The sequence below is a fragment of the Glycine max genome, chromosome 8 (assembly GCF_000004515.6).
Source record: "Glycine max cultivar Williams 82 chromosome 8, Glycine_max_v4.0, whole genome shotgun sequence".
NCBI lineage: Eukaryota > Viridiplantae > Streptophyta > Magnoliopsida > Fabales > Fabaceae > Glycine > Glycine max.
The window spans coordinates 22,560,314-22,585,738 of NC_038244.2; the positions used below are offsets into that span (position 1 = coordinate 22,560,314).

Consider the following 25,425-nt stretch of genomic DNA (forward strand, 5'->3'; position numbering starts at 1 on the left):
ATCCAACATAGAATCAGCTTGGAAATAACACAATGCACACTTAATAGTTAATATAATAAATTGACTTCTGGAAGTTGCATTTTTCTCCTATATGCCTGCTTTTGCCTAAACAGTCTGCCAATTGAATTATTATACTCCCCGTGATATGAACTGCCTGTGTCCACCTGATGTAAGCATATTTTGTCCAAAATGATTATCCATTAACACAAGTTGCCTCCCCCACGTTGCATCACCCATGTCTATGTGCCGCATGTCTTTCTCACATAGCTTGTTCAATGAACCTAATGCCCCACATAGCACATGAACAGAGCATGCATGTCACATACTCACATAAATAAACTCCACACAACACCACCACACGCTTGTTTGGATTAACTTTTTTTAATTTGAGAAAATTTTGCAAATTGCTCAAAAGAGATTTTTTTATAGCTTAAATGCCTTTTATGCAAAAGAAATATTAAAACCCATTTGAATAAACAACTTAATTAAACACTTATTCAACAAGAATTTATTATATAAAAATGTATCAATAAGTTTAACCAGTAAAGCTTACGAAAATAAAGTGTAAACACTTTAACAACTTTTTCCGCTAATTGTCTAATTTTATTGGAATAAGTTACAAACAACTTATACAAAAGTTATGTGCCAATTTTATAAACATAAATAAGTTTTTTGAAAGCTCTTCTGCATGCTTGCTTAATCCAACATTGTACACATAGATAAATGACAAACTGCAAACCACCGGGTGCATGGCAGATGGTTGCTTTAGCTTCATCTGTGGGCTTGAATTCAACTAATAGGTATGTAATTATGTTAAATATTTGTAGCATGAGTTTTTTTACATATAATAATAATAATCTTATTTAACTCGAGCAAAATTAACTCCTGTTGAGGATAACTATGGTCTCGTACCAAAAATAAAGGACAAACCGAGATGCTGTAATACTTCATTAACATATTGTACATGATATTTCATCAATCTATGCTTAAAAAGAAAAACCTCAATACTGTTACCCTGACCACATTCAGTGGGACCATTTCACCAATTTCTCTCCCTATATATACTCGGCTCACTCTTCTTTCCTTCATCTCCAATAGCAACTGAGTTAGTTCTATTATTCTCCATCAGAATTTTTTCTCCAATTAAGGCCCTGCAATCTTTTGTTCATATATTACATTGCTACATAAACCATGCAGGCCAGGGAGATCACAGGACTCAATTATTTACTCCCTCCAGACCCTTGTTTCAACTACAGCATGGTTCAGAACACCATCCCCACATTTCAACTCCACAAACTCTCAAACCAATTCTATGGTTTGCAGAAACCTCCTCCTCAAGTGCTTGCAGACTTCAGCCCCCCTCAGTCCTCATGCATCAGCAGCAACTCAACCTCTGATGAAGCAGATGAGCAGCAGCAAAGCCTCATCAATGAGAGGAAGCACAGGAGGATGATATCGAACCGCGAATCGGCACGCCGGTCACGCATGAGGAAGCAGAAGCACCTTGATGAGCTGTGGTCACAGGTGGTTTGGCTCAGGAATGAAAATCACCAGCTCATGGACAAGCTGAACCATGTGTCTGAGTCACATGATAAAGTTGCTCAAGAGAATGTTCAGCTGAGAGAAGAAGCCTCAGAACTTCGCCAAATGATATGTGACATGCAGCTACACAGTCCATACCACCCTCCTCCCTTGAGTCCCATTGATGATGATGTTTCTCCCTATGTCAAATCTGATTCCTCAATCACAGACTCTTTGGACCTGCTTGGTTGAATTTGAAGACAAGGCCAAAGTTTTTATCATTATATCTCTTCAATTTTTCTTCTTTTTAAGTTCTTCTTCTGTGTGTGTGTGAATTGTTGTGGGAAGTACAAAATAGTAGTAGTCTTTGCCTCCCTTTTGAGATGTATGAGGTGAAACCATAACATAAACGGCAATGACATGTTTTTTGAGTTTCTAATTTTAGTGTCTGCTCATCAATTTTGCCACTATCTTCTAAGTTCTAATGATATGTTCCAAGCAATAAGCATTATTTCAAGTGGCTACAGAACTATAAAAAACCCTGCTGGGTTAATTGTTAGAACCAACTAGTGGTGCACTCAACATAATCAAAAACACCATCATAAAATACTTGCTGAGAAAACAATTTAGAAAGCTTTCATTCATGATCACATCATCCAGTTCCAACAATCACCAAGGAAATCTGAACAGATTAAATAATAATAACAATAATATAATAATAAAGAAAATATGAAGCCAAAAGAAAAATGTTTAGCTAAAATATAATAATGCAAGAAGAAAAATGATAATGACATATTTCTTTAATATATTTTTTTCAAATACATGTATTATTAAATGAATTTGATGTGGTGTCACTAATTAAAATGTTGTGAGTGTTGTGGAAGTAATTATGTCAGGTGGAAGTGAAGTGAGTGTGGGGAATTGGACATGGTGCAGAGAAAAAAGGTGTTTGTAGTGGCTATTGTCTGACGATGGAAAGGTCGTTGCCAAAAAAAAGGAAACATATGGACAGGGTACCCACTAGAATCCTCTGTACTATATGGATAATGGGTTTTTCCATTCTATCTAGAGCTTCACTAAAATGTTACTGCAAAATACTAGAGTTTTGCTAATTTACTTTTCAAGTAATTCTTTTCTATTTTTCAATCACATGCATTTTTTTATTTAAAATAATTTTATTCAAATCAGATAAATTTATTACATATAAAAAAAATTCTTTTAAATATTTAATCTAATTACATACTTAGTACTTAAATTTTAGTCACTAATTAAATTAAAATAATTAATCTCAATTGATTCGTATACTTAATGATTCTTGTATTAAGTTTGGTTTAACCTACCTAAAAGAATTGTTGAAAATTAATGTTTACTGAATAAATGATTCGCGTTTTCTTTTGAAATGTACTATCATGGTACCTGCACCACAGAAAAAAAAAATGCATTGACGTTTGTTTATAAACGTGACATTAGTTAGTCATGTAAGACTATATCTTTGTCATCAAATTGTTTTTTGTTTTGTTTTTTTATAAAAAAAAAACGAGATGATTTTTTTCCAAAAAAATAAACAAGAGATGATTTCAATGAATATTATTAAATGAAAATGCTTAATGTGCCTGATCATTAGAAATAAACTCATCTTAACACATTTTTTTTTGTGACAATAGCAATCCCAAGCCAATTCATTAACAACTTGCTGATAAATAAAATACCATATGTAATGGTGAAACTTGGGAATAGCATTAGCCACCCTTGCATGTTGCAAGGCAACAAGCAACTCTATTTCTTTGTCTCCTCACAAACCCATACTCTAAAGTTTGGAAACATGGAAATTATTCTTCTGCATTCTGTAAGAATAGTACCAATATCAGAAAATTCTGGTGGAACCTCTCTAATTTCGTCCACCGCTAATTTGCAGTCCATTTCAAAAATCAGGTGTGTCAGTCCCAAATCCACAGCTTCACCTTCAATCACGGATCCTTCCACTCTGTTTTTTCAGCAACAAAACATTGTCTTTCTGCCGTACAAAAGTTGATCTAGTTAGTAAGGATAAATTCATATATCTTATAAAGAATTGGATTTGAATCCCGCTAGTTACTTTTGTAAGCGTTTTTTTGAGTCCTAAGACGTGTTTGAGACATGCTGGGTCCTCAGATCCAACTCACCTAAACTTTTACTCTATCAAACAAAATCCTCTTTTACATTACTGGACCCAAAATGCAGCATCGGTATTGCATTTGTAAAATCCATCATAAGAAGACCAGGAATCTAACTTTGAGAAAGTGTGGACAAATTCTTAAAATCTTAAGATTGTGAATTTAGATCTAACTCAATCTCAAAAGCTAATTTAAGGGGTGAGAATTGTCCCTAACTCTCAGCTCCACTAACAATTTGTCTAGCACTGTCATCCCAAAGCTTTGCTTTTCGACTCCTCCAACTCCAAATGCTCCAACTGGTAGCACCAAATAATTCACAGATTCAAACAGTTTCTTAACACAAACTTAATATCATAAACTTAACATCGAAACTTTTTTTTTAAACTCTTTCAAGAAATATCGATCACTATATACTGTAGAATTAATATCTATTGGAATGTGTTTCAGACTTACCACCAGTTCTTAAAAATTACAATATTATAAATTTATTATGTTCATTGTATATTTATGTTTGATTAAAAGTAAAAATCTTAAATTAAAATATTATTATTTGTTATGTTCATTGTATAGTGGACAAATACTTCATATAAAAAATTAAGGGGAAGACTCGGCCAGAATAATTGAAAATAAATTAAAAATATAAGATTTAAGTTATAATAAAAATAAAATAAGAGTTCTAAATGAATGTCTAAAGTAAAATAATACATGCAATGTGAAAAGGGTTGCAAAGACAATAAAAAGGAAAACGGAAAATGCACAGCCCCACCTAAAATTGTTTAATTTTTTGCTAAAATGGCTTGAGAATAGAAGAGTTAAATCATATAACTAACCAAACTTGTTTTGGTGAGTTAAATGCATTGACTTATCAAATTCAATCCATTTTGACATCTTTATTATTATTTTTTGATGGAGAGGTCTTTATTTAATATACATGACAATTAAAATATTTATTATAGTATAATATTTGTATTAGTTAAATTTATATTTTAAGAAACAAACTATCACTCAAACAAATGAATTTAAATGTTATGTACCGATAGATAAAATAATTTTATATTATCATCCCATCATAACTAATCATTTATATGATTTTTAAGATAACTGATTTTCTATAAGATAATTATTATAAAAGTTAATAAACTTATCATAGTAATGATTTGTGATTAGATAATGAGTTTAATGTCTATAAATTGATAGTGTAAAATAATCTTATATTGCTATCTAATTATAAATTATTGTTTGAATTACTTTAAGATAATTATTTTATATCGATAAAGTGCTTGATTTTTTCCTCAACAAATATTGGTTTCAATTTTCAATTTTGCTCTCATAATGAATCAATCATGCTGATTTCAATGAAGGCAAGTGTGAAAAGGAGGCAGGACCAAATGAAACAGGGTTTTTCTTTGTGCGCTCAGAAGAATTATTGGTGCACCCAACAATAATACTGAAATGGCGAAAATGTCCTTCATTAAAAATTTAAATAACCTCTCTCCTTCATTCCCTCTTCATCGCGTTGTTGCTACTGTTCATCTCCTTCCTTTGTGTATCCAGAGCTTCGTCGTCAATCCCTTTGTCGTCGCCATGTCGTCAATGACAGCCTCACTGTCGTCTCTACCGTAAATGTCATGCTCCCTACCCCTCTGGTGGTGTGCTTGTTTTGTGTATTGGGAGATTAGTATAATGCATATGGATTGTCAATTTGTAAGGGTTATACAGATTAATTAATCCGTATAATGATCCCGTTCCAGAAGCTTCATTAGTTGTTGTATTTCAGTATCACTGCCTTTTATGGAAGAACGGTATGCACTTCTTGCATTGCATATTTGCTTGATTGTTGTATAACTATTGACATTGTGTTCCTTCAGCATTAACAAAATATTTCTTGGTTTCACCATTGACTTTGTCATATAAATAATAATTATCTTTTCATCCTTAATCAATCGACCAGTGTATGAATGTCCAACTAATGATTTTGTCATTTCATGATTGTGACTCCCACACATTAACTTCACCATTCATCATTGGCCTCCAATCACTGGTTTCCCACGCAATTTAAAGAGACACCCACATTTCCTACTTCCAGTATCTCTTCTTACCAAATTTTTCTTTCTGACCCTATACTGGCCACTCATTTCACAATCAATTAAGACAAATGACGTCCTTCCTCTCATACTAGTGTTTGTGTTTGACCTCATAATGACTGCCACAAAACTAATTTCATAAGCAACAGCTCGAGCCCAATTCGAAACATCATCATGGGTAACAAACACCTACAATACAATCCAGACATCTTTGGTCTTCAAGAAACATTCAATATCTTACTTTAACAACAAAAAAATCATATTAATACCTGAAAAGTATTGAAGGCATCAGAACAATCAACATGTTATGATTTCACACCAGCTTCGTTTTTCTTTTGTTCATTCATATCAACTTCTTCAGACATTATATTGTCATGCATTCACTGATCTTCGTCCATCTTAACAACACATTCAAAAATTTCAATCACAAACAAACGACCCCTAACCACACCATACATATTATCACACAAATTTCTAATTTTTTTTATTGCATTTAATAATATAAAACATTAAAATTGATAACCCTATATATTAAAAAAACCAATAACATCAACTTTTTCTACTTAACCATATAATACATAAAAAATGATAACCAAACCATATATACTAAAATAAATAATATTATTGAACTTAATTCTAATTCATCAAATTATAAAGCACCAAAACAACCAATTTTAAACCACAACGACTCAAATAAATTATAAGTCTAAATTATTTTACAATTAATACCACTTCCAAAATATAAAAACAAATACTTACAAATTAATTATCAAACAACACTTATTTAAAAATATTTAAAATAATAATACTAATTACATTTGAAATAAACAATAAAACAACTTTTTAAAAAAACTAAAAAATATTTATCTTACAGATTGTCAGTCCTTAAGTAACTTATTTATTGTTAATCCTTATGCTGCTTACGGATTCTTAATCCGTAAGTGTTATACGCAAAAAAAAAAAAAATTCAAAGAAAAACTTACCTCTACCGTTAACAATCACACCAACCACCACCACAATTACCACTTGTCGATCTACCTCTGTAACACTTTTACTTCGACCAAAGTAGATACAATGCACCTCTCCTCTCATGAAAATGAAAAAAATGCAATGAAACCAAGAGAATGAATGAATGAATGAGTTAATAACGTGAGAGAAAAAGCTAAAAGGAAGAAGAGCACACAGGGGTATTTTCGGAATACCAGATTATTGCTGGGTGCACAAGCAATATGCTTGGTGCACAAAGCAACAGCCAACGAAACATTAAGAGTTTGATATTGGGCCTGAGTCTGACCCTAACCCAACCAAGTATGAACTGAACTGAAGTGTGACAGTATAATATTAGAACAGTAACAAGAACGGTGTCGTTCCACCCACCGCGTTCCACCTACCCCCACTGGAGTTGCATCGGTAGTTAAGTTAGACAACAAGTTTGACCCGCACCTTTCGTTAACTTTCACAAAATAATAATAATTATATTATATTACTAAAGATAAAATAAATGGTCATGTACTCATGTTTCGTTGGTCTAAAAAATTCGCTGGTTGGTCTCGTTAGCCATCGTCGACTTTCAATTTTCTACTGCGAACAATAATAATAATAATAATAATAATTTTTCGTTATTGATAATCTTTCTCACCTTTTATTGTTATCATTATTATATAATATATATATAGCTTCTACCCTCGCTCGCATCTTTTCATCCGTGCTCTGTGATTCCAGACCTTAATTTTTCTCTCATTCGCTTCAAATTTCAGGTTTGCCCTTCAAGTCCCCCCCTTCTTTTTTTATCTTTTAAATTTTGGGATTCACTTTGACTCAGTGTTGGTGGTTTATGTGAAGTTAAGGTGTATGCCCTCAAAATCTAATTGCAACTATTATCTTAATTATGCTGGATTTATTATTCTGTTTGTTGTGGTTTATGGGAAATCAATGAGGCACTGTGATTGCTCTTTTTCTGGGTTTTATCTTATGAGTGTTGCTGATCTGTGTTTATGTTCCTAGTTTCTTGCTGATTGGTACCCTTAATTGTTGTGGGGTGAGTTTGTTGGACCATGATATTCTTGGTGACACTGATTTACTTGCAGTGGATACTCTGTTGTGATTGTTAATTCATATGATTTGTAGGCTTACTCTCTGTGCCTTAAGATTTTGTAAGATCTTGTAGAACTTGGCTATCTTCTGTATTTTTAGGTGAACAAATAATTGCTTTGGATTGCAATTTGAATATGTAAAAATTGTTTGTGTCATGGCATTTTGTGTGATTTCGAGTTTTAGGCTGTAGCTATATGTGCAAATCTAGACAAAAAAACTTACCTTTTGTTTGGTAGTTGGGTTTAATAGTTCACACTAATCTTTTAGATGAGTGAAGAGAATAGAAGAGCCTTAAGGTACTCTGATGTTTCTATAACATGACCGTATAGGGTCTTTTTGTAATCTCACTTTTTTTTTAAAAAGTTTAGTAATTTTAATACCTTTTTTATTGTTGAATATCTTAGAAGGCACCCTTTCTATTTCTTCCTTACATTCTTTATTATTGGAATATGTTGAAGTTTGCTGTACTCGATAGTAGTTTTGTTGATGGCATACAGAGTCACCAATCAAGTTCTAATTGTCTTAAGTTATCGTAGTTTACAGCTTTTTGTTTTCCTTCAATCAGAAGATTATTCCAGTTTTTGTGTACCTCGTTCTTATTATTGTGTTCGTTATCAATCATTGAACAGGAAATCAATTATGGCTCAACCCTCAACAAGAATAGGCCTTGCTGGACTGGCTGTTATGGGCCAAAATCTAGCACTCAATATTGCTGAGAAAGGCTTTCCCATTTCTGTTTATAACCGAACCACTTCCAAGGTTGATGAGACTGTAGAACGAGCAAAACAAGAAGGAAATCTTCCAGTTTATGGCTACCATGACCCCGAAGCTTTTGTTCATTCCATTCAAAAGCCTAGGGTGATAATAATGCTTGTTAAGGCTGGGGCACCTGTTGACCAGACCATTAAGACCCTATCTGCATACATGGAAAAAGGTGACTGCATAATTGATGGTGGTAACGAATGGTACGAGAACACCGAAAGAAGAGAGAAATCGGTGGCTGAATTGGGTCTGCTCTACCTTGGGATGGGAGTTTCTGGTGGTGAGGAAGGTGCTCGTAATGGTCCCTCTTTGATGCCTGGTGGTTCGTTTGAGGCTTTCAAATACATAGAAGATATTCTTCTCAAGGTGGCAGCTCAAGTCCCTGACAGTGGTCCTTGCGTGACTTATATTGGTAAAGGTGGCTCTGGTAATTTTGTGAAAATGATCCACAATGGCATCGAATATGGTGACATGCAGCTGATTGCAGAGGCCTATGATGTGCTGAAGTCAGTTGGAAAGTTGTCAAATGAGGAACTACAAAGTGTCTTCTCAGAATGGAACAAGGGAGAACTTCTGAGTTTCCTGATTGAAATCACTGCAGATATATTTGGAATTAAGGATGATAAGGGAGATGGATATCTTGTTGACAAGGTCCTAGACAAGACTGGCATGAAGGGCACTGGTAAGTGGACTGTTCAGCAAGCTGCTGAATTATCAATTGCTGCTCCCACTATTGAAGCATCATTGGATGCAAGGTTCCTGAGTGGGTTGAAGGAGGAAAGAGTTGAAGCTGCAAAGGTCTTTAAATCAGGTGGTATTGGTGATATCGTGACTGATCAACCTGTAGACAAGAAAAAATTGGTTGATGATGTTAGGAAGGCTCTTTATGCAGCCAAAATCTGTAGTTATGCACAGGGAATGAATTTGATCCGTGCAAAGAGTATTGAAAAGGGTTGGGATTTGAAGTTGGGTGAACTGGCCCGGATTTGGAAAGGTGGTTGCATCATTAGAGCAATATTCTTAGACAGAATCAAGCAAGCGTATGATAGAAACCCTAATCTGGCAAACCTTCTTGTGGATCCAGAGTTTGCAAAGGAAATAATCGATCGCCAATCTGCCTGGAGGAGAGTTGTTTGCCTTGCTATCAATTCTGGTATCAGCACTCCAGGTATGTCTGCTAGTCTTGCTTATTTTGACACTTACAGAAGGGAAAGGTTGCCAGCTAATTTGGTGCAAGCTCAACGAGACTACTTTGGTGCTCATACATATGAAAGGGTTGACATAGAGGGGTCTTACCATACTGAGTGGTTCAAGCTTGCCAAACAGTCTAGAATTTAGATTACTGTATTTGAACCAATCAGGATTTTCCTAATAAATGTAATGTTTTCTGCTCAGACTGTATGCTGAGTTGAGTTTACATAGCCACAACGTGGTGAAGTTTTATTTATATTATTTCCAACTGAATTGCTTGATAGTTTGTTTTCCAACTATGTTGTATCTTTGCTGATCATGCTTTGTGCTTGATACAAAATTGTCCCAGCTCATGGTGCCTTTTTAATTTTCACATTTTGATAAGATTTCCTTCAGCGTCATGGATACATGTTATGTTACACCAGGAGTTGAAATTTTTACATTTATTGTTAACTTGTTGAGTTTAATGTTGATCTACTGTCAACAGTGAATAAGTTTGATATTGTTGGAGAATATTAAGAATATCTTTCTTGAGTTATTTAGGTTTTGGTCTTGTTATTGGTGGGCTTGGGCTTGTACTACTAGTACTAGTGCTCGACCTAAGTATTAGTATAAATATCAGTATTAGGTTATCTCCATAAATATCTTTGTTTATTAATTTGGGCTGTCTTTGTCGCATTTCTTTTCTTTCTTGATCCTAAACTTATAATTCTTAACATACATTATCGTTTAATCATACATTGTCACTTGTCAAATAATTTTGAGATTCTCAGAAGTCAAGCACTTTTAATGTTATGGCAACATATGGTTGAATGATATTGATAAACAATGGATCTAAATTAAATTTTTACTCTGCATGTGTTGTCGTCAAACTTTACATGGCTATTCTGAGCTCCATATTAACGGGCATAGTTTTCTTAAAGCCAACATAAAATTTGTATATTTTTTATTTATTTATGAATTAACAATTCAATTTTTGGTTTCTGATAGAGGCCAATGGCAATGATTAATCAATGTAACTGCCCCCACTTAGTAGGACTATAGGTTGTTGTTGTTACTTTATTTTCTATTTTAAATCTCTAATAATAGTTGCACATTTTTGGAATTGCATACTTGTGGACTGTGGAGGATGACAAATTTCGATTTTGTTGTAGCTTGCCCCACAGATAAAGACAAATTCAAAATCTGCCTTGCACAGGTGTGGAAGATGTGTTTATAGATGGACCCTTTTTCTCTCCCATTTCCTCCACTTACTCCTAATGTTTGAATTAGTTAGACAGAAGTAACATGCAAATTCATATTCTTCTTGAAAAATGGATACTTTTCTTTTCCTTCATGTTTTCTTATTTGTTGGGGTTGATCTTTGGTTTTACAGTGTAAATCTTTTATGCGAGAACCCTATAACTACCAGGATTGGTGTTATTGAGGATAAAAAAACCAAACTGAACTGACCGGTTCAACCAAAAAAATAATGAACTAGTCAGGTGTTCAGTTTGTTTAGCCCAAAAAATCAATGAACTAAATCTGTGGAGAACTGGTCCCAGAGTCAGTGGTGAAGAACAGGTTTAAACCAATTGTTTCATTTTTCATTGTATTTTTTTTTATCTATCAAAGTATACTTAGTCAAATAAAAGCCCAATGTTTATTGTTAAGTTACAAAGGTTCATATATGAAGTTCACTTATAAATTGTTATTATTAGCTTCTCATTATATTGATTTTGCAACTTACATGTTGCATAATATGAGCATTTGGTTTTAATTTAAAATTTTACCTAGCTTGATTTATTTTATTTCATTACTTAATGATTATATAAAATTGAAAAATATTTAGTTATCACTAATTTGACCATGGTCGAATCAATGAATAGTGCCTTCCCTGTATTAATGACTAGTATTTTATAACACTATTTAGGAGTGAGCGGCTTTTCTTTTAATTAATTTGCATTTAGCCTTTTCTTTTTACATTTCCAGTTTCCTCTACTTCCTCCTTGTATTTGAGCTAGTGGTTAGAAGTAACTTCTGTGAACCCATATTTTTCTTTCTTTGACATTATCTTTTCTTCTATGTTGATGTTGAGCTTCTTGGCTTTTCTGACATTTTCTTTCAAGTCTTCAGTGTCCATAATGAACTCAATGATTGAGAAACCTATTATGATTTTTTTTCAATAATGAGCTCAATGATTGAAAAACCTTTAATGTTTTTTGGCTGAATCAGGGATTGGCACAACTCATGTGCAACTTTTGCACTAAAGAATTTCTTGTCGCAATTCTTGTTATTGAGAATAAAAGGTATTGCACAACTCTTGCTTATAACCTCTCTAAAAGGATGTTACGAATTTTAATTATGTGTATTTGATTGGATCTCTGGTGGTACCCATCATTATCTTTGCCTGCGTTACTTGCTGTTAATTGATATGCAACAAGAATATCTATTCAAATCACAAAGCTCTATTGCAAGTGGTGACAAACCAATTGAGTATTTAAAAATAGCTTATCGACTCTGGAAAGCAACAAAGTTCAGGGTGATTGATATGCATGTAATATCTCTCATGGAAACTATATAATTCAGTATATGATTTAAACTGGAAGAATCAATGAGCATTATAGCAATCCTAAATCCTGATCCCATCAAAATTGCCATTAAAGATTTAAAGCGGCAGTTATTAACGTTATAAATGCTACATGCAAAATTATTTTTTTATCCGTAGGAATAAAATAGGTATAAGGATTTACAACAACTCATGTTCAGTTAGTACTTGCAGGTGAACTGACCATTACCATGATCATGTGAACAATGACAACTTTCACCAAAGTGCTTTCCTTGGTTTTCCTTCTTTGCTGAAACGTGGACGAAAGAGAAAAAAAAAAACTCTTTTCTATCTTCTATATAAAAAAAAAGTCTCTCTCTCTTTCTCTCTCTAATGGTTTTATATGAGAGTGACCTTTTATGATTCCTTTCAAATCATGTGTGCCCTCATGTATTTATGTCACTCATACAGCCTAAAACTTGCGATTGCCTTGCTGTTGCATTCGTGTCCAATCTTTGCAAAGTTGGTTCACATAACCAGCCAATGCCCTGTCACTGCACAATGCTTTAATTGCTTCTAGTTGTCATTTATGTAACTATGTGAAAGCCTTACCCTCTTTCCAGCGCAGCATACCCCATTTCGTTCTGCATAGCATTTGGCAGCATAGACACATGCATGCACGAATCATTATTGGAATGTTTTTTTTCCATATAAAATACTTTCTCCCTTTGTGCTAATGTTATCCTCAATCTCTAACTGCCCCTTGGCCACTTTTCTTGTGTCATGTTTCTTGTTTCTTCTGTCAACCAGCTCAATACAACTTTTTGCATAGTAATCAACAAGAGAAATTTCAACTTCCAATTCAACATTCTTGTAGCAGTAACTTCATCTAGTTTTATTTTTATGTCCTCTAGTTATGGAAATTTCACATTTGATGTCTTTTAACTACAACAGCAATGTCCTTTCACCCTTAATTAAGTTGTTTTTGTATCAATAATGATGTCTTGATGGATGACCAGACATTTCTCTTCACTTATAGCATGATTTCGTATTTTAAAACAAGCTAGGTAAAAATAAAATATATCTAAAGATGAAGTTACATGTTGAAAGATTTGACCCTCTTGTCTACAATTTCTCCTCCCTCCTAGAACTTAGAAGTTAAATTAAACTATCATTTTTTTTTTCTGGGAAGCTGGTGTTATTTGGCTTGAATACCACTGATAATGATTCAATTCAAGTATAGTTATGGCGTGTTTCTCATGGCTCATACATTAATCCTCACACTTGGATTGTTTTCATATTAAAAGAATAACAACATTCAACATAAAATTTAGTTTTAAAATGCATAAAACTTGTGATTCCATTACTTGAAAGAATGATTATGGATATTTCCTTTGGATAGAAGAGGTATGAGTACAACAAATCAACAAATTCAAATTATGAAGGATGCATGGTTACAAAAATCCCAGCATCATATACAATGGACACAATTTCATCATTTTTTACTTCTGCTGTCAACACGTTTCTTCTCCTGTTTGTTTGCATTCTTCTTAGAAGAAAATTTGCTTCCATGATCTTGTTTATCTTTCTTAGAGGCTGCGGTGCCATGACTACTTTGCCTGTGAGTATAGGCATGGTGGTAATGAACTGGACCGGAGGAAGCATCCGAAGCCATCGAATCATCGCTTTCTTCTTCATCCACTTGGGCCCCTTGCTTCTTTCTCCTGTTCTCACCATAGATGTTGTTGTCATGATATCCATCATTTTCATTGCTGCATCCAGCATCGTCTTCCTGCATGGGAGAGGCAATATACATAGTCCAACCAGATTCACTACTGCTACATCCTTCTGCACTACCCCAGATTTGTTTAAAAGAATCCATTTTCTGAGCAAAGAAACAAAGAATGAGAGGAGACTATAGCTGATGAATGAAATTATACATTGAACTTACATTAATAGAGAAACATAGATAGATTAGCTTGATATCTGTTTCAGCTGCCGAATGTTTTGGTAAAGGGCCTTAAAAAAAGGTTGTGAAGTGAAATGGTAGATGCACTGTGTGCTAAACAAAGGGCTTAAATTCAAGGAGGAACCAGGAAGGTTCCTAATACAAATTAGAATAATATGAAAGGCATCAATTAAACAAAGGGAATGTTGGGACTGCAATCTTTGGTCATAAGAAGTATCTATAAATAATATTTTTTAACCTCTGCCGTTGCCATCTTAAATAGAATTCGTCTGACTTTCATTGCATAATACAGATGTCCCAATAGCACAATGTGCACAACTGGAGGGAATGTAAAATCCTTGTCCTTGAATATGCCTTTTTCACTTTGTATGTATCCATCATTGCATAAAATTCTTTGTCTTGTCTATAGAAAACAGGTCAATCTAATATTTTCTCAAGCATCTATATTCTGCGTGGATTAGTGTATATTTTATATAGAATGTTAGGGACACTCTCCATATTTGTATTAAATGAGAAACTGAATCTTGATGATTCTAATGAATTTTAACCCATCATAAAGAAAGTCTTTAAGGGAGAGTGTCACTAATATTATTCAATCTTATATTATGTATAAAAATTGGTATCCTTTGATTGAGGCCTGTCTTTTTTTATAATCAACATTGATAAGTTTTCAAACTCTAGTTTAACTTTAATATATTATGATGGCAAGTCGTTGCTGGTAAAGGGTTGTTGGCTAAACTTTGTTTAGGTGTGATGTGATCGTGCTAACCACAAAGTTAGACCACGTAGAAGACCTACTACTAAGTTCGGCTTTGGCCTAATGGACTTAATAACCATGGGAGAGTTTTGGGTGATGCTAGGTGCAATAGCTCTATTGTTTGTGCGCCCAGTATTTTTTGTTAATTCCAAAATTATCATACGCCGAAAGTATGCGAGTTCGTGATTGATTCATATGATTTGTACGGATGAACTTGATCCGTATGACTCATATGGATTAACTTGATTCGTATGACTCATACGGATCAATTTGAGTGAAGGACATTTTTGTCCATTCACTTAAAATGTTGGGTGCACCAACAATAGTGTTGGGTGCACCTAGCATCACCTCAGCCCAACGTATTTAGAGGGCTAAAACGAATTTTAAAATGAGATTTTTTTTAATTTAATAATTTTTTAGAATAAAAATTAATATTTTTATTTTTATTGAAATTTTTTTGTCAAGCTTTTAAAGAAGCAAAATTATTTATTAATTTATTATAATTGATTTCCTTTCATATTTCTTTTTCAATCAATATTAAAGCTAATTCATTCAATATTTTTTGAGACATTGTTATCTTAAATAAGATTTAATTAATTTTAGTTTTTAAAAACTTCTTTCCACTGAAGTAACATTTATTGAAATTGTTAACATTATTCTATAAGTAATAAAAACATTCGGAAAAGAATCAATTCTTTTTATATAATTAATTATATTAATCGTTATATCATTTTCTACTTATATAATTTCTCTTACAATTTTTAGTTCTATAAATAAATATAATCCATCAATATTCGAGTGATTATTATGTTTTAACGAACATTCAAGGTTAAGACAATATTGTTTTAAATTATTAATATCCAAAGACTTCAATTTCTTAATGCTAAATAGAAAATAAAAAATATCTTTATATATTTTAAATTGTTCAAATCTATTTCTTAATGTGATAATTGCTTGATCTATTATAAACAAGAAGTAATCAATTTTAAATGATTCTTTAGACAATTTTACAACTTCATAATCAATATTCTCATTAAAGAGATTTCAGATTAATTTTAATAAAAATTGATATATTTAGATTGAGAGACTTTTGATATAGTTAATCAAGAGACAAAATTAATTAATGGGAATCAATGAGTAATTAATTTTAAGTGAAAACTAAACAATGAAATTATGGGTCTTACTGAAAATTAAAATTATATTTCTTCTATATTATTTTTTATGGGTATTATCAGAAAATATGAGTATTATAATTATTAATATATATTTTTTTAGGTCCAATTTTTTTGGAGGCCTAAAGCAAATATTTTAGTTGTTTTACCTTAGATCAATCTTGTATAAGATACAATATGATATTTTAAGTTTAATAAATGTGTGTCACATAAACCTCTTTTTATTTTTTTAAGTCAATAAGGCTCTTTATATTTTAAAATTTCGTGGACTCCCTTTATTTTAAATCTTAACATCACTTCAACATACTAAAATAATTTCGAATATATTAGGGGAAACTTGTTTAACTAGATTACTGAAGGAGGGTTTTTAAGATAGAGTGTAGAGTGGGAAAATTTAGATCAAAGTGTAGGTTAATTGACTTGGGTAAGGGAGGGGACAGACCTACTTTATAGGTTTTGTGGGATCCCACATTTTTTTCTTCACAATATTATATATATTATCGTGTACTAATTGCCTTCACAAAAAAACTATATTTATTAAAATTCAAAATGCATAAATGTGTGTGCACGTGAGTATTACCTCCATAGTTTAAAATCCTGGGTGCATCACCGCATGTATGGATCTGCATCAAAGAATTGTGGACAGGTGTAAACAATGAAATGAACTTATAGTTTTACTTATACATTCTTCAGGTAAATCTACAGAAAAATGTGGGTATCTGATCCAAAACCAAACACTGAAACATACTCAATTTTGGATTTGGTGAGTTAGGACTCATGAGAAATTATATTACTCTGTTATTTCAGTAACAAACAAAATAGTTAATCTATATCATAATAAAATTGTCCAAAGTAACTGTTACATGTCGCCGTTTAATGCTTTCCCCCCTAATCTTATTATAATTTCGGTTAGAAACATAAATACGTATTTCTTTTAAATTGAAACCCGTGCAATTACACGGGTGCTGCTATGGTTTTAGTTAATTTTTTTGTTTAATGTGTGTAGCAAAATAAACCTCATGGTAGAGGTGACATAATGGGCCATTGAAAAGTGAAGAGTGCGACTTTTCCCTCTAATTTCGTTACTTTTCTCCCTTACTAGTAAATATAATGTAAATGATCAATTGAAGTAGTACCATATTTTTTTTTGGATCTAATACCTAATAAAAAGAAAGAACAAGTTGACAATATTTTCATTCAAGACCTTTCATATTTTCATATATATTTGAATAGAAATGATAATTAACCATGTTAGCTACTCTTTTTTGGTATCACAAAATATTTCCGCACCTTTTAAGTATGAGATTAATTTTAATTTTCTGACTAGGCTCATTGATAACTGTAATGCCTAAATATATTAAAAGTTCTTAAATTCTTTAGAATTTGATAAAGGTTAGTACTTGTTTTTTTTTTTTTTTATGTTGATTCATTTAAAACCGAGTGTCCTATTAAACAAAAATACATGATAAAAAAATATATCAAGAATGTAGTACTTTCTTGTTTACTATATTAAGGTTAAATCTCCATTATTCTCTGAATATAATCAAACCCACTCAGTTCGGATATTAGTTTGCAAAATGATTTTTTGGGTATATTTAGTTGCTTCACGTCAAATATCCTTTGTTTTTTTTTAAAAAAAATGGGAGGGAGACACATATTTACAATTTACATGTCAGCTAAGGCTTTTAAATAAATTAAAAAGAAAAAAACTTCCTGAGGATCATTTTATGGGCCCCAAAAGGAAAACTTGTCATTTTGACAAGGATCAACCGTAGCCCAAATTAAAAAAAAAAAAAAGGTTTTGAGTCATGAGTTGAGTTTAGCATGATGGACTGAATACGAAGTCCAAACTCAAAGAAACTAGGGAAGTGGCAATCTAGAGCCATCCATATATTGGTCCATTAATATGTGAAACCAAACAAACACAACACGTAGTATGGTTGCTCAAGTAATTACGAGATATACTTGATTCCCAGTTTCCCACTAAAATACTCTCTTCATTTCTGTTCCTTAATTTTCATTCTCAACTCACAAAAACACAACCACAAAATAAATAATGTAGACCCAAAAAGTAGTAACAAAGTACTATGGCAATTTATCGTGGGTATATATGTGTTTAAAATTGCAAAGGGGACCCTAAACACTAAAATATTAAAATAACAATACTCTTAACTTAAATTTTAGAGTGAATCTGTCGAAGCAGCTTAGGACATAAATGTAAGCGAATAAAACTTCTATGGAAATAACAATACTTCTTGCCTTTCCAAAAAAACAAAACTTCTTATGTATGTACTAGTGCGTGAGGCAGGGACAACGCATTATTCATATAATTCATAAATAATATTACTTGAAAGTTTAGTATTGTTATAATTAATTTCGACGAAGTCTATAACAACACGTCAAGATGGCCGAGTTGGTCTAAGGCGCCAGTTTCAGGTACTGGTCCGAAAGGGCATGGGTTCGAATCCCATTCTTGACATTATCTTTTTGCAATCAAACTTTTTCAGTATGTCTCCTTTTTAACTCGTGCCAACCTTGAAACATTCGAAATCTGCAGGTAAAGAAGTAGGAACTATGCTTCCGTGCAAACACCATTCTGCTGTACCTTGATAAGACTTCAGAGGTGGCCAAGGCTCTAACCATAGTAACAAGCAACCCACATGGAATATCCTCATAGGATATATTTTATTATTATCATACGTCTACTCTCTTTTCTATCTTATATTTACCTCATTTTTCTTTTCATTTTTTATTATAAAAAAAACTTACATCTATCACTTTTTCTCTTATAATCTTTCTTTACTTTTTCTCTCTATCTCTTTTCTTAATTTCCACACATCCATCTCATTTTTTAGGTGTAAAATCAACATTTTCCCATCTAAAAAAATCGATGGACACCAAAAAGTTATTTGGCATTTAATGAGAGGGAAAATAATATCATATACTACATATATTGTCTTTATTCTGTGGGAAAGTAAACAAAAAAAAAAAAAAAAACAGAAAACTATACCTTCAAAGTAGCAACATTGAGGGCATCAGCTAACAACAAAGGTCTCAAAGGAGAAGGACATGAAGGCAAGATGACGATCAAATCTGAAGAAGAAATAAATAGATAATGAATATTAATGAAATATTTGAGGGAAAACATGTTGATCAATCATTATTATCTATTCTCCCCAACTCCAACGCCATGAAGAAATTTTGTACCCAAGATGCACCTTTAAATTATATCACTAAATTCTCCATTTACTAAAAAATTCAAAAGCCTTCGTTTCTCTTTCTTCTATTTTATTAAGATGACCACATAGCTGCACTACTGGTTTAATTTCCATTATTTTTTATTTCCAATATTTTCATATTTCAGCATGTTTTAAATTGTTTTCGCAATCAAAGTGCAATATTAAGTTTTCTTTCTTTTATTAGTTTTTTTTTTACAATTGCATCATAACTGCAATAATGACTAATCACTACACTTATGCATAATTTTTCACAATATTAAAACTTTTTAGGTTACCATGTCCTGTGACCACAGTTTAAATCCTTGGTCGTATTTCTTTGAACTTTTCAACTTGTGGACATTTCGTTGACTAATGTTCCACTGTTGGCATTCCGAGCCGCCGCGTTTCACAAAACCAAAAATCAGCTTCTGTTTCCCTCACCTTGTATGATAGATAAGTGGACAACTTCATGAGCATTGTTAGATAGTGAGTTACACTCACTTTGCTTCTGTTTTCTTTGTTGTATTAATACATTCTTTCATATATATATATATAACATTCATTGCTTAATTTGACATATTTTCACTTGAGTCTATACGTCTTTTACGTGTATGTCTAACTTTTTACCCTCTATATCATATTATCATCATTATATAGAGAACAAGCAATCAACAATTACCCACAATAAACACATCAAGTAATAAAAGGTCAAAACCAAAAGTAGAAACAGAGGTCACCATGGAAAATGAATTAAATGAAATTTGTTACAATATATCTCATTTTAGTTAATTAGTTTTACTTTTATGTTATTTAGCTAATTAGTTGTTATTTTGCTTTTACTGGTTTTTACTTATCATTGTATAAATACTTTGTTCTCATTCTCATAATGTACAGAAGAATATTTCACATATTTCTTCATTTTTCCTCTTGTTTCTTTTTCCTTGCTTCTTTGTTTCTTTATGTTGTAGTAATTGTGATATGGTATAAGAAGTTTTTTGATTCACTTCCGCCATTTCCATCTCTTTCATGGCTGCTACTTCTTCTCTTCCGCTTGATCTTCACGACCCTCTCTTCATCCACCACGCGGATCATCCGAGCCATAGTCTTGTTTCTACCCCTTTGAATGGTGATAATTTTGGTGCTTGGCGTTGTGCTGTTGTCATTGCTCTTGAATCCAAGAACAAGATGGGATTCATTGATGGCTCAATCTTGCAGCCACAAGACCCAACGAAACTCTCTTTATGGAAAAGAAATGATAGCATTGTCCGATCTTGGCTTCTCAACTCTTAGCATAAGCTCATTCTTCAGTTAGGAATCTGTTAGTTAGTTAGAAATCTGTTAGTTAGTTAGAAAAAATGTTAGAAGTTAGTTTCAAATGTAACTAATTAAAACACTAAGCGCTTCTCTTTCCTCTGCAACTCTGCAACAGATATAAGTACATAATAAATGCATCAATAAAGCTTAATGCAGTATTTGGTCATCTTCACGTGTTTTACGTTTTTCATTCTCTCTCTATGGCACGATACATTCTTTAATATGGTATCAGAGCTCTTCTTGTGAAGAGTTCTGCTGTGCCATCTTTCTTCTCTTTCATTTCCGTTTTTGCATCTTGCCTTTGCTTTCTCACCATGAACGAATCACTGCTAAACACAGAAAGCTATCTTTACCTTCACCCAAGTGAAAACCCAGCCGTTGCACTGGTTTCTCCAGTTTTAGATTCCAGCAATTATCATTCATGGAGTAGGTCCATGATAACGGCGTTAAGCGCCAAGAATAAAGTAGAGTTTGTGAATGGAAAGGCACTCGAGCCATTGAAGTCTGATAGAACTTATGGGGCATGGAGTCGCTGCAACAACATTGTGGTGTCTTGGTTAGTCCATTCAGTATCCATCTCCATTAGACAAAGTGTCTTGTGGATGGACAGAGCAGAAGAAATCTGGAATGACTTGAAATCTAGGTACGCACAAGGGGACCTTCTGAGAGTATCTGAACTCCAACAAGAAGCTTCGTCCATCAAGCAAGGATCCCTTTCGGTTACAAAATACTTCACGAAGCTGCGAGTCATATGGGATGAGATCGAAAACTTCAGACCCGATCCCATATGTAGATGCACTGTCAAATGTACTTGCTTGGTACTCACCACCATGGCTCAACGAAAGAGAGAAGATCACGCTATGCAGTTCCTGCGAGGGTTGAACGAGCAGTATAGCAATATACGTTCCCATGTGTTGCTCATGGATCCAATACCTACCATACCTAAAATTTTTTCGTACGTGGCACAGCAGGAGAGACAACTTACAGGTAATAACTCTATATCAAGTTTCAATCTCGAATCTAAAGAAGGATCTTCCATTAACGCTGTCAAAAGTGTTTGTGAATTCTGTGGATGTATCGGTCACAATGAAAGCATTTGTTACAAGAAAAACGGACTACCTCCCAATTACGATGGGAAAGGCAAAGGATACAACACCCGAAAAATATGCACCTACTGTGGGAAGCTTGGACACACAGTCGAAGTTTGTTACAAGAAACACGGGTATCCCCCAGGTTTTAAATTCAACAATGGCAGAACCATGGCTAACAATGTAGTGGCAGCAGAAGGAAAGGCCACAGATGACCAAATACCATCCCAAGAATCTCAAGAACTGGTTCGTTTTTCACCAGAGCAATACAAGGCACTGCTAGCTTTAATACAACAGCCATCGGCCGGAAACTCAGCATCCATTAAGCCACAGGTTGCCTCCATTTCATCTTGTCCCAATAACGATACAACATGTATAGTTTTGTCTTGCAAAAAAGCCAATTCTGCCTCCTGGATCTTAGATTTAGGAGCCACAGATCATGTTTCTTCTTCTCTAACAAATTTTCATTCATATCATCAAATTTACCCCATCACAGTTAAGCTACCAAATGGTCATCTTGTCTATGCTACCCACTTAGGCACAGTACAACTTTCCGCGTTCATTACACTACATGATGTCCTATATGTGCCAGCCTTTACTTTCAACTTAATATCCATATCAAAACTGGTGTCATCTACTAACTACAAATTGATTTTTTCATCAAATATCTGTATTCTACAGGATATCAATACCAAGGTGAGGATTGGTACAGCTGAAGTGAGTTGCGGTCTCTATCAGTTCACCCCCGAAGCATAAAAAACACATACCATATGTTCCACCATTACACACCCAAAGTGTAGAATTCTTCCTGTAAATCTATGGCACTTTCGTATGGGTCATCCCTCTCTCGAAAGGTTACAAGCTATGCAATCATACTATCCTTTTTTGAACAACAACAAAAACTTCATATGTAATACTTGCCATTATGCAAAGCATAAGAGATTACCTTTTTCTTCTAGCACATCTCATGCATCAAACAAATTTGAGCTTTTACATATTGATATTTGGGGGCCATGCTCCAAAACATCCATGCATGGACACCAATATTTCGTAACCATCATAGATGATTTTTCCCGATATACATGGACTCATCTCATGCATACAAAATCCGAAACACGTAGAATTATTACTGATTTCGTTGCATGTTGAAACTCAGTTTGATAGTAAAGTTAAAATTTTACGAAGCGATAATGAAGCTGAATTCCTCATGAATGATTTCTATGCTCGCAAAGGTATTATTCACCAAACCACTTGTGTCGAAACACCTGAGAAGAATGGCATTGCCGAGAGAAAGCACCAGCATCTCTTGAATGTCACACAAGCACTCTTATATCAAGCACAGCTCCCACTTAATTTCTGGTGTTTTGCATTACTCCATGTTGCATACCTCATAAATCGTATACCCACTCCGTTTTTGAAAAATGTATCTCCTTATGAAAAACTATATGCACAACCCTGCGATATTTCCGATCTTCGTGTCTTTGGGTGCTTATGTTACATCAGTACCCTCCAGAATCATCGACAGAAACTTGACCCTCGTGCTCATCCTTGCATATTTCTTGGTTTTAAACCGCATACAAAAGGGTATCTAGTTTATAATCTTCATTCTCATAACATAACTGTTTCTCGTAATATTGTTTTTATGAAAATCACTTCCCTATATTACATGAACCTCACCAATCCGATAATACCCATACTCATATCTCGTCAATTCCCTTCTCTAACAACACCCCAATATACACAGTCAACCCTAATGACCCTACCCAAAGCACGATACCCCCTACCAACTCTCCTACTTCTACACAAGACAACTCTTCTCCTTCATCCCCTCATACACCCAACTTACGCCGTTCTACGCGAATGAGACATCCACCTACATACTTACAGGACTTTCATCACGCTCTCACTTCACATGCTGCTACCTCCTCCACCAAGGTTAAGTATCCCCTTCATTCTGTCTTATCTTATTCCCGTTTGTCTCATTCTCATAAACACTTTATCATGTCTATAACCACCATAGTTGAACCTAGTTCATATGCTGAGGCTTCTAGCCATGACTGTTGGATTAAAGCCATGCAGGTCGAGTTAAAGGCTCTCCAACAGAACCACACTTGGATTCTAACTCCCCTTCCCCCACACAAAAAGGCCATTGGATGTCGCTGGGTTTATAAAATCAAGCACAATGCGGATGGAACCATTGAAAGATACAAAGCGCGACTAGTCGCCAAAGGATACACTCAACAGGAAGGCTTGGATTTTCTCGATACTTTTTTCCCCGTGGCCAAGCTCACCACTGTCCGCATGCTTCTAGCCCTTGCTGCTCTTCGTAAATGGCACCTTAGACAACTCGATGTCAACAATGCTTTCCTCCACAGGGATCTCAATGAAGAAGTTTATATGAAACCTCCACCTGGATTGGCTGTAGATAACCCCAACCTCGTCTGCCGTCTTCAACGTTCTTTGTATGGCCTCAAACAAGCAAGTAGGCAATGGTTCACACGACTTTCATCGTTCCTGCTCTCCCAAGGCTTTCGTCAATCTTCAGCTGATCACTCGCTTTTCTTATATTCTCACAATGATAACACTGTAACAGCTATCCTTGTTTATGTTGATGATATCATCTTAGCAGGAGATAACCTCGAGTATATCACTCATTTTACCCAGCTTCTTGATCAAACCTTCAGCATCAAGGACCTTGGTCTTCTGAAATTCTTCCTCGGACTCGAGGTTTCTCGCTCAAGTCACGGCATACACTTATGCCAGCGTAAATATGTCCTAGACATTCTATCAGACTCAGGCATGCTTGGTTCCCGACCTGCCTCTACTCCCATGGAATACTCTACCCGGATTAAGCGCTTCCATGGGCACGCCATTATCCGAAACTTCTGCTTCTTCATACAGACGTTTAATCGGTCGCCTCATATATCTCACGAACACCCGACCCGATATTGCTCATACAGTTCAACAACTAAGTCAGTATATGGAAAACCCAACTAGTACACATTCTCAGGCTGCCTTTCGAATCTTACGATATCTCAAAGGTTCTCCTAGTTCAGGCATTTTCTTTGTTGCTCATGGTAACCTCACTCTTAAAGCATTCAGTGACTCCGATTGGGCAGGCTGCCGCGACACACGATGCTCCATCACTGGATTTTCCGTTTACCTGGGTGATTCTCTCGTTTCATGATGGTCCAAGAAGCAATCCACGGTATCTCGCAGTTCCTCCGAGGCAGAGTATCGGGCCTTGGCTTCAACTACATGTGAACTTTAATGGTTGAGCTATCTTCTTCAAGACTTCCGGGTATCCTTTCTTCAACCTGCAACACTCTACTGTGACAACCAATCTGCCATTCAAATAGCTTCAAATCCAGTCTTCCACGAACGTACCAAACACATCGAGATCGACTGCCATATCGTGCGCGACAAAGTAAACGCAGGCCTGTTGAAACTTCTTCCCGTTTCTTCTTCAATGCAGCTTGCGGACATCTTCACGAAGCCTCTCACTCCTGCTATCTTTCAAGGCTTATGTTCCAAGCTGGGAATGATGAACATCCATTCCCAGCTTGAGGGGGGGT

General features: G+C 34.3%; 4 protein-coding genes and 1 non-coding gene across 5 annotated transcripts; 4 read left to right on the top strand and 1 right to left on the bottom strand.

The window, feature by feature from the left end:
* Positions 1-1,087: 1,087 nt before the first annotated feature.
* Positions 1,088-1,780, top strand: BZIP73B (BZIP transcription factor). The gene has a single exon (NM_001248280.2). It carries the CDS (start codon positions 1,192-1,194, stop codon positions 1,771-1,773), a length of 582 nt encoding a protein of 193 aa, NP_001235209.1. The 5' UTR covers positions 1,088-1,191; the 3' UTR covers positions 1,774-1,780.
* Positions 1,781-7,211: 5,431 nt separating this feature from the next.
* Positions 7,212-10,153, top strand: LOC100796103 (6-phosphogluconate dehydrogenase, decarboxylating 2). Its single transcript, XM_003531847.4, has 2 exons — positions 7,212-7,515; positions 8,482-10,153. The coding sequence occupies exon 2, from the start codon at positions 8,492-8,494 to the stop codon at positions 9,950-9,952; it is 1,461 nt and encodes a 486-aa protein (XP_003531895.1). The 5' UTR covers positions 7,212-7,515; positions 8,482-8,491; the 3' UTR covers positions 9,953-10,153.
* Positions 10,154-13,666: 3,513 nt separating this feature from the next.
* On the bottom strand, positions 13,667-15,155 carry LOC113002402 (protein SOB FIVE-LIKE 4). The gene has a single exon (XM_026129718.2). It carries the CDS (start codon positions 14,212-14,214, stop codon positions 13,828-13,830), a length of 387 nt encoding a protein of 128 aa, XP_025985503.1. The 5' UTR covers positions 14,215-15,155; the 3' UTR covers positions 13,667-13,827.
* A 3,473-nt stretch (positions 15,156-18,628) lies between these two features.
* Positions 18,629-18,709, top strand: TRNAL-CAG (transfer RNA leucine (anticodon CAG)). Its single transcript has one exon. It is a non-coding gene; the product is annotated as a tRNA-Leu (tRNA).
* Positions 18,710-21,076: 2,367 nt separating this feature from the next.
* LOC102664915 (uncharacterized) lies at positions 21,077-22,606 on the top strand. The gene is made up of 2 exons (XM_006586397.1): positions 21,077-22,183; positions 22,532-22,606. Exons 1-2 carry the CDS (start codon positions 21,077-21,079, stop codon positions 22,604-22,606), a joined length of 1,182 nt encoding a protein of 393 aa, XP_006586460.1.
* Positions 22,607-25,425: the final 2,819 nt, after the last annotated feature.